Source organism: Aplidium turbinatum, chromosome 4 (assembly GCF_918807975.1).
Source record: "Aplidium turbinatum chromosome 4, kaAplTurb1.1, whole genome shotgun sequence".
Taxonomy (NCBI): domain Eukaryota; kingdom Metazoa; phylum Chordata; class Ascidiacea; order Aplousobranchia; family Polyclinidae; genus Aplidium; species Aplidium turbinatum.
This window is the reverse complement of record NC_137475.1, coordinates 39798526-39812582: the sequence shown is the minus strand read 5'-3', so window position 1 is coordinate 39812582 and position 14057 is coordinate 39798526. Positions and strand designations below refer to the sequence as shown.

At 35.9% G+C, this 14057-nt stretch overlaps 1 protein-coding gene across 1 annotated transcript; it reads left to right on the top strand.

Moving 5' to 3' along the window:
• Nucleotides 1-677: 677 nt before the first annotated feature.
• On the top strand, nt 678-13510 carry LOC145769158 (uncharacterized). Its single transcript, XM_082580749.1, has 9 exons — nt 678-929; nt 2510-2650; nt 3124-3277; nt 3444-3551; nt 7371-7495; nt 8066-8279; nt 9064-9236; nt 9910-10200; nt 12416-13510. The coding sequence occupies exons 1-9, from the start codon at nt 678-680 to the stop codon at nt 12581-12583; spliced, it is 1626 nt and encodes a 541-aa protein (XP_082436875.1). The 3' UTR covers nt 12584-13510.
• The last annotated feature ends 547 nt before the right edge of the window (nt 13511-14057 follow it).

The following is a 14057-nucleotide window of genomic DNA, read 5'->3' as shown; positions in this document are numbered from 1 at the left end:
AGACCTATAGCCAGGCATTGACAGTGGAAGTGTTTGAATCCAAAAGCGTAGACTTTGTTGAAAGGGCAACACTGTTTGCTTTCATAACTTTTTATTATTTCATTTTGTCTCTAAAAAAACATAAAGTTGTCTGTGTAAGTAGCCTTAAAAGGCCCAAAGTGTGCTCCTTTGGCAAAGGCCCTTTGACGGTTGAAAAGCCCTTTGGGAAAAAATGGAAGGTTCTTGGACCTCTTGGCGATGGGCTTGATACTATCACTAATAAATAGCTTTTTTAACAGATTTGTCTGTTGAACATTTATTGAAATTGATGTTCTTACGGTACGGTAATACAATTAATAAAATCAACAGCTTCAGTGAAACATACAGCTTAAAATGATGTTTCTTTTTGGCAAAGAAAATGTTTTTCACCGCTCAAGGCTTTAGTTCTTTTAGTCTGAATCTCTTCAGGATCTTAAACTTGAAAGTCAGACAAAAAGAACTGGAACTTTGAGCTGTGACAAACCTTGTCCTCACCATTATTCAATTTCTGTAGCACAAATCAACTCTTTATGATTTTTTTGTTCTGAGCAGAGAAAAATTGACTAATAGGTATGACGGTATGACGGCACTACTTGCAAAATATTTTGTCTATTTCAGATTCACACTAAGTGTACAAGAGTGACGATAAAGTAACAAAAATGCATTATCTTGCCGGTTTTGCTGCGTTCTTTCTTTTCGCAATTTCCCTCTCCGTACCCCAAACCGATCGAGAATCTGATGGACGTTTAAACAATGAATTCGATTTGTCTTCTATGACGTTTTCTGTGGACTATCAAAGATCAATGCAAAAGTCTCAAAGAGGAAGACGCTTACATTCACGTCATCGCCACCTACCAAAGTCAAGAGTTTTTCAGGAAACGTTGCCAACATTAATTGCGATCAAAATAAAGGTTTGCACAGCCTCTATAATAAGTTCTACGGTATCAATTCTCGCATTTTGATCCATGCCCGGTATTTTTGATTGTCAGGCAAAGCAGCCAATTTTCGTGTCCAAAAATAGTCACATGCTTTCTGTTGGTGTCGAACTAAGATTCTTTCGAAGTTTGTACCACTCTCACCACTGATTCACCCAGACTGGCTCATGTACAATGTAATCTGCATTGTAAATAGTTTGGAGTTTAAAAAACAAAAAACCTTTGATTAGTAGCCTATAATTACCAAGTGACAAATCTAAAGTTATAGAAAAACACAGCCACATGCTTTTGAGGGGTGTAGACCCGAATTTGGACTCTCACTACTCGGCTTTGCAGCCGAGTAGTTTATTAATGCTAAAGAACACAAACATTTTGCTTATCGTGCTTAACCATGCCTTAAGTAGGCTAATGTGGCTGTCAAAATATACTTTTTTTAAAGAGTAAGTGTTTGTATTTGACCAACTGCACTTAGGCCTACTGCGTCTCTGTTGACGACTATCAAGATCTTATTTCAATCCAGGCTAGAACCAATTTACATAACTTAAAAACAAAAAGCAATTTATTAAAAACAACTGCAATAGAAGTTAAGGCTCTTATAATTTAACTTTAGTAGCCTATTTTTAAATGAATTTTTGTGAACCAAAAAGTCGTCAGGGCACAGAAAGGTACGGCTTTGAGTCACAGTGAAAAGATTGTATTTTGAAAAAGGCCTTATCTCACACGCCTACTCGCGTCTTGCATAAGCAAAACTATTTGAGATTGAGATATTTAGGGTTTGAATATTGTCTTTGTTTAGAGCTACTGTATCCCTGGTAACAGTTACGTCAAAGGCACACACCTAGTCGCATTACGTGTCTTTGTCGAAGTGAAACTGTCACGGGTCATATAACGCAATTTATTAAAACTGAAATATTTTGCCAAATTCAGGCAAATAGAATAACTTAACCTCGTTCATCCCTTGTCGAGTGTCGGAAGATGATTTTTTCTTTTATTTCTTTGTCAAAGCAGAGTTTAGGTATTTATCATGTACCATACTGTATAGTCTGTTTTGTCTTCTTTTTTAAATTTACTTTTATGATAGATTACATTCAACTCAGGGGTAAATTTACTCGATAGAGTCCTACATTTATTACACAGAGTCCTACATTTATTACACAGAGTCCTACATTTATTACACAGAGTCCTACATTTATTACATAGAGTCCTACATTAACCACAATGTCCGCCCCGATAGCTCAGTTGGTTAGCGCGTGACTTCGCGAACGAAGAAGCTTCAAGATCAAACGACGCTGGTTCGACTCTCGGGGTGTCCGCTTGAGCAACGCACGTCAAGGACTGCTTTCCATTCAGCGGCACTTAATGGATGGAACAATTCCCCGGCAACAACACTTAAACAATCGGACAACTTCACTCTACTTATCTCGTTAACCGGCCCTGCGTCAAGAGTCTCTACAAGTATGCGAACCTGCCAGGACAAGGCTTTGTCAGTCCGAGGATAAAGATTCAAAAAGTTGAAAAGTAGTTTGCAACGTAGCAATTAATTATTTTTTTTGCAGAAGTTCATCAAATCCATGAAATGTTCAAGAGCTCAAAACCTTTCCATGACCACTTCTATGTGTAAAAAAATTCGAGCAATTCAATTTAACGAGACTAGACTGTACATGACACCTTGGCCGACTGAAGCAAACTATTCCGTTGTAAGTTCCATTGCACCGGTTTAGTTAATTTAACAACGATCTAAGATCGATGATATCTTAGTGTTCATAACTGTTGAAACGTGCTTGAGTTTGAGACGTTAATTAATCTGTGTTCTTTATGGTAAGCGTCATAATTGCGGGATACATCACAATTCGTATATCGCATTTCTTGTGAAACATTTTTTTATTCTAGGCCTATCTATCTTACGGTCAAATCATATTGTAGAAAAAGTAATCTCAAATACCAAAATCTTAACATGCAAATAAAGTCAGTCAGATAAGGAAGCTTATACAACTTATAGATAAAGCTTTCGACTTTTTGCAACCATAAACAGGACTTCTCCAGCATCTTATTCAAATAGAATCAAAACTTATTTTTAGTGACAAAAGGTTCTTACTAAAATTTTAGTTCAGGCAATTGCTGTTTGACACTGTTGGAAACTTGAGTCTAGTTTTGTATCATTTAATTTCAGGTTATTCCCCGAGGACGTTTGACGTCTAATTCTTCTCATGATGTGGTAGCAGTGTTGGACCCCTTTCCAAGAGCTGGGTTTGGTCATTTAATTATGATTTTTTACATCGACAGGAAAACAGAAGCTACCTGCAAAAGGAAAAGCATCATACGGAGTATCTTGAATTATATTTATAATTACTTGACTAGTTGTTGTGTTTTTATGCTTTTTATTTTTTATCAAGTTATCACGATAGAACTTGGTCAGTTTGTTAATTCCTAAAGATAATATGTTACATGAAACATTGAATTAACGCTAACACGTTTTGTAAAATTTTTCAGATCGAGGGCGATGCTTAGTTCTTGCGAGAAAAATCTGCGCAAATACTTCTATTTGTGAAGTGGACTTTATACCTCTCGTCTATGACTCGAGCACACCTAACGATCAAAGTAAGAAAGCTCCTTGAGAATTTGGTGCCGTATATATACGGTCATTTGTACTAAAACCTTTAACAGCAACATAGGTGTGAGTAGGGCAGTGGTAATTTTCTGGGACGTTACCCACCTACAGTGTTGCCAAGTGGCAACTATGCCTCTACTGCCACAGTCGCGCAGTTTGTTTGTAGGAAAAAATATGTTTAAAAGTTGTCATCACATAGTTTTATTCTTATCTCCTGGGCTTTAGTGCCTTCATTTCATTTATTTATCATTTGCACAACAATTTTTCATCGTATTTTCCGTTTTCGTATCGTATTTTCACCACTCAATCTAAACTAATAGTTGGTGCACTCTATAGACACCCAGGAACTAATTTATCTTCTTTTGTTCAAGATCTAAATAATTCCCTAACCACTCTGAACGAAAAGAATGAAAAGTACTATCTTCTTGGGGACTTTAATATAAACATCACTAATTGCAATCTCCCTGGTGTGACCGAATATTTAAACATGCTAGAAAGCAATGGAGTGTACCCTCTGATAGTTGAACCAACCAGAGTGACTGATACCTCTTCATCAACTATTGATAACATTTTAACAAATGACACTTCAAACGCTATCCTGCCTGGTATAATTACTAGTGACCTCTCGGACCATTATCCTATATTCTGTATTATTTCTGGTTTAAAGAACTGCTCTCGTTCAAATGCCTACTTTGTCAGAGACAAACGGCACTTTAACCTTGAGCTATATTGTAATGATCTTAGTAATCATATGTCTGAATTACTACCAGTATTGTCTGAATTGACATCTGATAATTTAAACTTGAAGTTTGCTCGCTTTGTGAAAATAATCACTAGCGTAATTGATAAACATGCTCCACTTAAACAACTCTCTCGTAGACAAACTAAATTAAAAAGTAAACCCTGGCTGACTCGAGGATTGCTTGTTTCCATACGAAACAAACAAAAAATGTACAAAACTCACTTTCTAACAGGAGGCGAAACAGGAAAATACATTTACAAAAAATACTCAAATAAACTAACAAAGATTAAAAGTATAGCAAAAAAGCAGTATTTTCAAAACCAACTGAACATTAATAGTAATGAACCAAAAAAAATCTGGAGTATTATAAATTCTCTTTTGCCCAATAAAAAGAAAACAACCCAAAATGTTGATTGTGTTCGCGTTGATGATAAACTGGAAAGCGATCCAAACATAATAGCTGAGAGTTTTAATTCCTTTTTTGCCAATATCGGAAGCCACCTCGCAGAACGAGTCGAAACTGATAAAACAAATAATTTTGAAGACTTTTTAAGCAACCGTGTTTCCTCTTCTATTTTCCTTGAACCACCAGACGTGTACGAAATAATAGAAGAAATACATCAGCTAAAGTTAAATAAATCAGCAGGGAGTGATGGTATCTCGCCTTATTTCCTTCGAATCTCTTCGACTATCATAGCCTTGCCTCTATCCATCCTTTTCGACCACGCATTTTCGAATGGCATATTTCCAGATGTTCTCAAAATTGCTAAAGTCATTCCAATTTATAAATCTGGAAGCAAACTCGAAACAAATAATTATAGACCAATTTCTCTACTCTCATGCTTTTCAAAGATTCTAGAAAAGTTAATGTTCAAACGTTTGACGTTGTTTATAAATAAGCATTCGATCTTAACGCCTACTCAGTATGGCTTTCGTGCCAACCATTCAACAAGTCATGCTGCTTTAGACATTATACGAGCAAATGCAGAACAATGAATTGACTGGACTTGTTTTACTAGATCTTAAAAAAGCCTTTGACACAGTTCATCATGAAAAACTCTTGCATAAACTTGATCATTATGGAATTCGAGGAGTTGCCAATGCCTTACTTACTTCCTACTTGAAAAATCGTAAACAATTTGTGTCTATTGGTCAAGAAAATTCTACATTAAAAGAAATAAAATTTGGTGTCCCTCAAGGGTCCATATTAGGACCGCTTCTCTTTTTACTTTATATAAATGATATATCTAACTGTGTTTCTTCTGTTCCTAGATTATTTGCTGATGACACTTGTCTTGTTATTAAAGCCGATAATTTATTAAGTCTTCAAAATTTAATTAATCTTGAACTGAAAGGAATCAAACGTTGGATCACAGCCAATTCACTTACGATAAATGCTTCTAAGTCTAACTTTTTAATAATTGCACCCAAGACCAACCAAAAATCAACTAATGTTGAAGTATTTTACGGCAATACCCAACTAAAAAATGTTCACACTGCTAAATACCTTGGTATCTTAATTGACAAAAATCTATCTTTTCTTCCTCATATTGATGCTCTATCTTCCAAACTCTCCAAATCTGTTGGCATACTCTCTAAATTAAAACATTGTTTATCTACTAAAGCTATGCTTCAGCTTTACTATTCTCTTGTGCATCCTTACCTAATATACGGACTGACAATTTGGGGGTCGTCATACAAAACACATATTGGAAAGCTTGGTGTTTTGCAAAATAAGGCAGTCAAAGCTGTTGTGAAAGGCAAATGGGCTGACCATGTCACACCCTTTTATAAACAACTAAATATCCTAAAGTTAAAAGATCTGTACAACTTTGAAATTGCTAAGTTTATGTATCAGTTTAGTTTTAATTTATTACCCGACACTTTTCAAAACTACTTTAAAAAATGTAACCAAATTCACAACTTTTCTACTCGAAACTCGACCAACCTAGATTACTATTATTATCGATACACAACCACAAAACTACAACGCTCAATAAAATACTCTGGCGCAAAAATTTGGAATAATATATCAGATGAAATTCGCAAATCCTCATTCACAACTTTTAAAAGAATGTACAAAAAGAAAATTATTGACTCATATTAAACAAATGCTAAATTAACCTACTAATCAGTTTTTTGATTTCTTATCTTCTTGGACAGCTTCACCGTTATTTATGTATTATTATCTCTTTGTCTCAATTATTCAATTATAATTATCATTGATGAGTTAAGGGTGGCTGCTTGACTTGAAGACCTTGAACGGTCACTTCGCAACCTCCCGCTGCTGTGATGCTACCATCATTTTTTACTCGTTTTTTTTTATTGTAAACTTTTCAACAGTTTTACTGTACATTGTGTTTTGATTTATTGTACATATTTTTCGCAGCGGCCAATAAACAAACAAACAAACAAACAAGTATTGAGACTGCACAACACTGCGTAGGTTACAGCACAAGTTGTTGTTGTTTGGTGTATTTCAACCACCTGTAGCCTATAGTAGAAGTTTTCAAGGTGAGATTCACGAATCTCAAGGGTTCACGAAGAGGACGTGATGTAGGGAATGACTTACGCGTGTGCCTGTCTAATATCGCTTCTGGATTGAAAAAAACTTACTTGCAACAAATGGGCACAGATTTCACTCTAAGTTCAGTACATAAGCTACAGCTGAAATCAAACCTGTTGTAAAGTGCTAGTTATATTTGTGATCTTGCTATAAAAGTCATTGAATTTTTAAGTCATATGTTAATACCCGTGGCATTATCATTTGCAACGAGTTAGTCTATATATTATTGCTGTATTTGGTGTCAGGTATGCGGGGGTTCGGGCTGATTGTTTTATAACTTAGGGATACTACAGGAAGAAGGTTGAAAACCCTCAAGCTATAGCCTACTTTGAGCAACGAACCATTTAGTTGTAGGCTACCACGACTTACTGGTAGCGATTAAACAACAAAAATAAATTTTGGGCTGTCCTTTACAGAAGTTTATTATAATTAAGAAAAATTGCCTTTCCTCAAATTATTGACATAGAAAACAAGGGTATAATTGTTGCCACAACATTTCAGAGCGAATTCAAGCTCTGGAATGTCTTCCATACATAAAGGGGTTTGATAGGTGTCCCAAAACTGTGGTCGACTCGTTTCTTCCCGATTGTGAGCATGCACAAAATCCGCAGAGATGTAACGCAAAGGTATGCAGACTTGACGTGTTGTTAGTTGTTGAAACCGTTTTTGTGATAAACAAAAACGCAAAACAAGAAAATTAGGAAATAATGTTGTCATATGTATAATTGTATAAATCATTATAACACTTTATTACTTCTAAAATTTAATTTTACTTTAACGGCTTGGATTAAAACATATAGCTTCATAAAACTTAATGGGCAACACTCCCCTCTGATTTGTGTGTATATTGTAGCATGTACTAACTGATAAAAAAACTTGGGCATGATTGACCTAATTTTGATCCCAAGATGGTGGCCATTCCGAAAATTAGCAAAATGGCGGTGTTTATGTTGCTTCTATGTACGGCGATGAAAGACAAGTTTCGATATTATTGTGGTCAAGTCGTGAATATGACCACAGGGCAATATTGTCAAAAATTCAACAGGACAGGCTACCAAGATACTATGGACGTGGCAAAAAAGGAAATAACCATTTATTGTTTCTTTCTAACCGCCTTGGTAACTTTGTAGAAAAAAAGCAATCTCTTTATCGCTTGATTAAAGTTATCCCAGAATTAATATTCTATCTATTTGCAGAGAGCCTTAAAAAAGAAAGTTCCAAAGCATTGGAAATTCAACCAATTTTATAAAACTTGTGATTACGCGCTAATGTTATTTGGAGGATGGAATGATGTCACAAAGCAGCTTTGGAATGAAGATAACATTCAGACGTTTCATTCAATGTTACAAAGAAATGGATTTCAGAAGGATTACATCAAGATATTTTATGGTGGAGAAAACCATGAAAAATGTAAGTAGGTATTTTAAGAAGAATTAAATTAAAGTAACAAATTTATCATAGGCTACCACTAATCTATTGTGCTTGATGCCAGAATTGTGAAATCTAAGACTGTAACCAGATATATCCTCCATAAAAAGAACCACGTACTCCACACCCGACTCCTAATTGTTTCAAGAAATCAAGAAGCTTTGAAATTCTTTTGATTACCACCAAAATTGATACTTGATGCTAAAATATATTTATAAAAAAAGTTCGTAAAGCGAAAGTAAATATTGCAAACTTAAATGTCACACAATTCTTCCTCTTGTCGAGAGTTGGGGGCAATGAAACGCCTCACACAATCATTTTATCTGGTACAGATCTGGTAAAGATGTTGTCAGATCCGTACCCCATCTAGTAAAGATATGGACATGATAAAGTGGTTGTAGGGGGGAGGGGGCGAATTCTTTTGTTGTGGGATTTTTCAATTTCAATTTTGTGATCAGTCTTTACTGTAGTAACATTAACTTAAATCCAAATTCTTGATGGTCTGCTACTATTTGTTTTTCCATTCATTTTCCCTTCTTGTTGTTATTTTGAATAGGACAATTTGCAATAATGTGGCCAAAATACTCCAGTTTCCTTGTCTTATTTACTACACCAAAAGATAGACTAGTTGAATGAAGTCGATTTTTGAACAATACAACATCAGCTTGTTTTGAATCAAAAACCGTTTCGAATTTTTTGATAACTTTATGGCTCAGTTCTATAATCAGAAAATCTTATTGTTCAAACAAATTTAATCAACCTCCAGACATGCGAGACATCTACGGTGAGACACTGTGCAGTAGCGACAAGTCTGTGCTGCGTAACCACATCACAACATTGTGTCAGAATCCTTTTTGTGACTCATTTGTCATTTATATGAACGGCCCTACTGTAAGCGATGGTTCGATACTGCTTTGGGACAAAAACGAAAACGGAAAAGTAAGCATATAAATACACTGTCTTGCAACCATTAATGTGCTTTTTATTTGTTTTATCAAACCTTTATTCTTGCGTGTTTTTCTTTAAAATGTGTCCAAATGTTGAAAAAGTACATGGATAGTTAGCCAGGTGACCTAACATACGTGTATATATTTAGGAATCTTTGGTCACTGGAGAGTATGTTGCTTTGTAATTCATTTTATTCAAAAAGGACTGTAGCCTTTCAAAATCAATAGTCTGTAAGGAGAACATTGTAGCCTAAATGAAATTGCTTTAAATCAAAAATCAAAAATAAAACACTTTTACTGATGATGGAATCTGATTTCAAATGCCATCCTAAAACTTTTTGTACAAAACCCACTTCGTGTGAATAACAAGTGACTAATCTAACTTCGTTAAAAATAATTTACTCCGTGGCGACATCTAGCGTTGTTTGATTAGTGGAAACTGAGACGATCGCGATAGATGGGGGACGATCGCCTTCCCTGAAACACAGAAAAATAACATTGTTCAGGGCGTATTTACAAGGTCAGATTACTGTAAATCTACACATTTTGTTTTGTGAAAATCGCCCTCCACCCCTCCTATAAAAACTACTTGCTAAATCCCCTGTTATGAACGATACTTTTAGTTGCCTCTTAATGACACAGTATATTGTATTTTACTTTTCCAGGCAGAGCCAGCTGAAATTTACAATGTGGAAGAATTCTTAGATGACATTTTCGACTGCTCTGCAAATCATGTTTTTGTTTTTGCTGATCAAAGCTATTCTGGTATTTTCACGTCATCATTGAGCAGACGTTCAAGTGCTTCAACCTCAACCAAGGGACCAGGCGGAAGAAACCCGTGGAAGAATGTAATTTTATTCACAAGCGGTAATTCAACAGACTATTCTTGGCACCGTGATGCAACAGCGCAATGGAGCACTCTGAATCCTAATGAAACGGTGTCTGCAGCGTATAAAGTAAATGAAAATCTTCTTGCTTTGTTTATTGTAGCCTACTGTAGAGTTTCTTTGTGACGCAGAATTTAAATATGGCGAGCAGAAGCTTTTTCATTGCTCGAAGCTGCAGCAGATGTACTTTTCATCCGACTCTCTTCAAGAGCTTGTCGTCAGAAAAAAAGTGAAGCACTAGAAGCACTATTCATTAAAACTCTTGATTCAGACATGCCATCAAGAAGAAATCGTTTATACCTTAATACTTCTTCGTTAGACTGAAATTACTCTATGTTGATTCGCCAAAATTTATTTCCTATTTTTATTTTCTTCTATCTACAAATACCTCACAACATTTAAAATTAACTTTGTTCTGATTTCGTTTAAGTTTTCGTTTTTTGTTTAAGTTTTGAGCAATGAAAAACTTCTCGCCATGTTTATTTATTGTTGCATTTAATATCATGTGATTTTTGTGTGTTAGGTATCCTCTGTGGCACCACACAGTGGTGTAGTGAGGGTTCAAAAACAATTTTTCTCACCAACAAGCAATAGTCTCAGACGGAATTATCACGTACTTCGTTTCGAATGTAAAAATCATAATTGCCTGGATTTTAATACGAAACAGATAAAGATGTAATCGAAGCGAAATATGATAGTACTTTTTCACAATGAAGTTTTTTTTTTTTTAATATTATTGTTTCAAACTACTCTAGTGTAGTTGTGCTACTCCATCACTTGACTTAGATTTTGAAAGCATCAGAACTAAAAAAGAACTTATACTTACTACAAATCTTGTTTTAAACTAAAATTTACCCAAAAGTGCAGAGCTGTGACAGGGGCGCCGGAACGATTTTTGACTGGGGGGGGGCAGGATTACGAAAAAAGGGCACTTTTGTTTACTAGAAGGCCTATTTTTTTCAAGTTTTAAGATAAAATATAGCGATAATGCTTATCTATCAGCTCACTATGTATTGAGTAATGATAGCCTACAAGTGTCCGGTATACAAAGAAGGGCATCATGCTATGTTATAATGATGTAACCTACTGTCAAGCCTTAAAGCAGCCGGCGGCCATGGCCGCTAAGTAGTACTTGAATAACCGCCGGTGCTACCTCCTCGATCGGCCAAGTTTGGCCGCCGGTCTCTTCTAGCCAATTATTTAATTTCGCAATAGAATGATCCTGGATTAACTGTCGAAAATATGTACAGTAGTATCAAAGAGTGACGCAGAATTAGGTCAGCGCGTCATAATCGCCACAGTTGTATTGTGCGGGAATATTTGTTATTGATGGAATATATCCAGCTGCGATCATCAGCACTGTAAGTCTTGTTTGTAATTCCCGACGTTTATTTTAACAAAGTGTTCATCCGAAGTGCTAATTTACGTCGGCTGGCAATATTGTCGTTTTTATGTCGATTCGATGTTGTCGGACATTGAATCGTTGTTAAAAAGGAGAACTAGGTTAGTTGACATCCGAGGGGAAAACATTTTTGAAATTGATCATATTTAACAAAAAGTATGCTTCTTTTAGTAATGCCCTTCGCATCATTGAAATACCTGTACTTATTTTATTACCTTGCCGTCATCGTCAACACATGTCGAACGTTGTTTTTCGTTGCTGAAAAGAATTCTAGTGGAGTGACGAACTTCTTTAAAATCAGCTACATTGGAGACACTTGTGCGAGTGTCGTTAGATGGTCCCGCAGTACTGGATTACAATCCCGATAAAGCAGTTATTGCGTGGTGCAACGATTCTATTGTAGGACGTCGCCCAGGCCCAGACTTCAACAATGCTAAGTGATCATTTTAGCATTGTTGCAAGTTTAATTCTATTCTATTTAATTCTATTTTACCGCCGAGAAGGAGCTCTCGGTAGGCCACGATGGCTGCAGAAAAAAAACGAGTTTTAAGGCCTGTACTGTGAGGCAAAATTTGTGCCGTAAATATTATTTTGAGGCAAAAATGAAAGATTATAATTAGGCTTAAAGCGAATGGCAGAAATTGTTATATTGCAAAATGTGCAGTAACTTACATGACTTTAAAAGGGCACCATTGCTCCCCTGCCCCTTCAACTGCAGAAAAATTGAGGGCAGGGGGGGCATCCCCCCTGCCCCCCCGCTTCCGGCGCCCCTGAGCTGTGACATGTACAGCACCCTATCCTAATGAATTGTAGTTATCTAAAATGGAAAGTAATTTATAGTTTATTTATGGAAACACTGCCTCAATCTAACTCTTATTTCAGAATAAACAATCCTTACACAGCAAGCCTACTTATTTCAACCTTCAACGTTCTCAAGACTTAACTATCTACGGAGCTCCTTTTGAGGAAGAACTGGATAGAAACGCCGATGACTTCAAGGGATGCCAGGATCTTCCAAAAGCTCAATGGACATTAAACTTTGATGCATAAAACTTGAAAAGAATCTTTTTTTTATAATTTCATTTTCAACGTTAATCCAAATGAAGAAATCGAATGTTGCAAAATTTCGCCATTTGCAAAAGCACAGTGACAAAAACTTGATGAATTTGATTTCGCGGATCGCAGTTTTGATATTTTGCGTTGACCTACAGTATTTCGTAATTTCTAGATACATGACACTTTAATGAAGATATTCTTTTGGCAGAGCGTTGGCAGGGAGGCCCAGAGGGTATTTTTGGACCTAGTCCAGAGATGACTTATAGAGTCCGGTAACTTTACCAAGCGGCCCGCAACTTGATAAAACCACCTCGTAATCTTTGCATATAATGTGCTTTTCTTAAACGTGTCTTGATGTGAAGTCAGGGGGTCTCATAGTAGGTATCATGCCACAATTATTCTTTTAACTGGCGTCACTTTTGTCATGGAGTTAAATGCTGTTACTTTAAAGATAGTCGTTTTGACATTTATGTTTGTGTTCTATGATTGTTTGGAAGTCTTTGATTTCAGAACGGGAGACGTGCTTTTCTATTGAATGACCGCTGATGAGATGTTGGAAATCGATAAAAGGAGTTTCAAACACAAAAATGATAACAGCTATTTTATCACTGATAAAACAAATTTTGTTGCAAATATCGTTTTTGTAAAAAGTACCAACAAAAAAAGAGTGCTCGTTTTAATTTGACTCTTTTTCAACGTTAATCCACAGGTCAGTGGTTGGTTTCATTTTCGACAAAAGCTGTACGGAATTGCTCACTTGTAGATAATTTAGTCAAAGACCTTTAAAGATGCTATATAATGGAATAAATTTAAAGTACAGTTGTTCACCGGTAAAGATATCAACCTCTATTTTGTCATTTATACCTATTCAAGTAATCCGTTGACTCGTACAATAAAGTTTTGGCGTGTTTAACCATTATATTCACAACGAATAATACTATAGGCTACTGGAGTTAAGGTGAATAAAAATTAAGTTCATAGTTAACCGATATTCATCTACTGAATGGAATAATTCCCTGACAACAAGACTTCAACAATCGGAAAACTTCACTCTGCCAATCTTGGTAACCGGCCCTGCGTCAAGAGCCTCTACAAGTATGTGAAACTACCAGGAATAACCTATCAAGGCTTTGTCAGTCCGAAGATAAAGATTCAAAGTCAAACCAAACCATATTGCAAAATAGCTTACAGTAGCCAAAGCTACATAGGATACTTGTAAGGAATATTAAAATAGCTCCCTGCTTCTACATTTGGCATAGCCGTCTATTGGCAATAAGGTACATCGCATCCATGCAGAATACTGCTTGCAAATTATTATAATTACTGTTTTCAACAAATATAAAATTTCAATTGTGATCTCACCCATGCAATAGCCTAAGCGTTCATATAAACTTCAACACTGAACTCCTTTCAAAAACTCCGGTTGAGAAGAGGAGACAAAGTTTTTTGCATTATTTGCCGGCTTGAA

What these genes read in the sequence shown, in the direction of transcription:
- LOC145769158 (XM_082580749.1), top strand. Translation starts at nt 678, where the DNA reads ATGCATTATCTTGCCGGTTTTGCTGCGTTCTTTCTTTTCGCAATTTCC. An exon ending in AAGGAAAAGCATCATACGGA is followed by an intron (nt 3,278 to 3,443) that starts GTATCTTGAATT and finishes AAAATTTTTCAG; the next exon opens with ATCGAGGGCGATGCTTAGTT. An exon ending in CGCAGAGATGTAACGCAAAG is followed by an intron (nt 7,496 to 8,065) that starts GTATGCAGACTT and finishes ATCTATTTGCAG; the next exon opens with AGAGCCTTAAAAAAGAAAGT.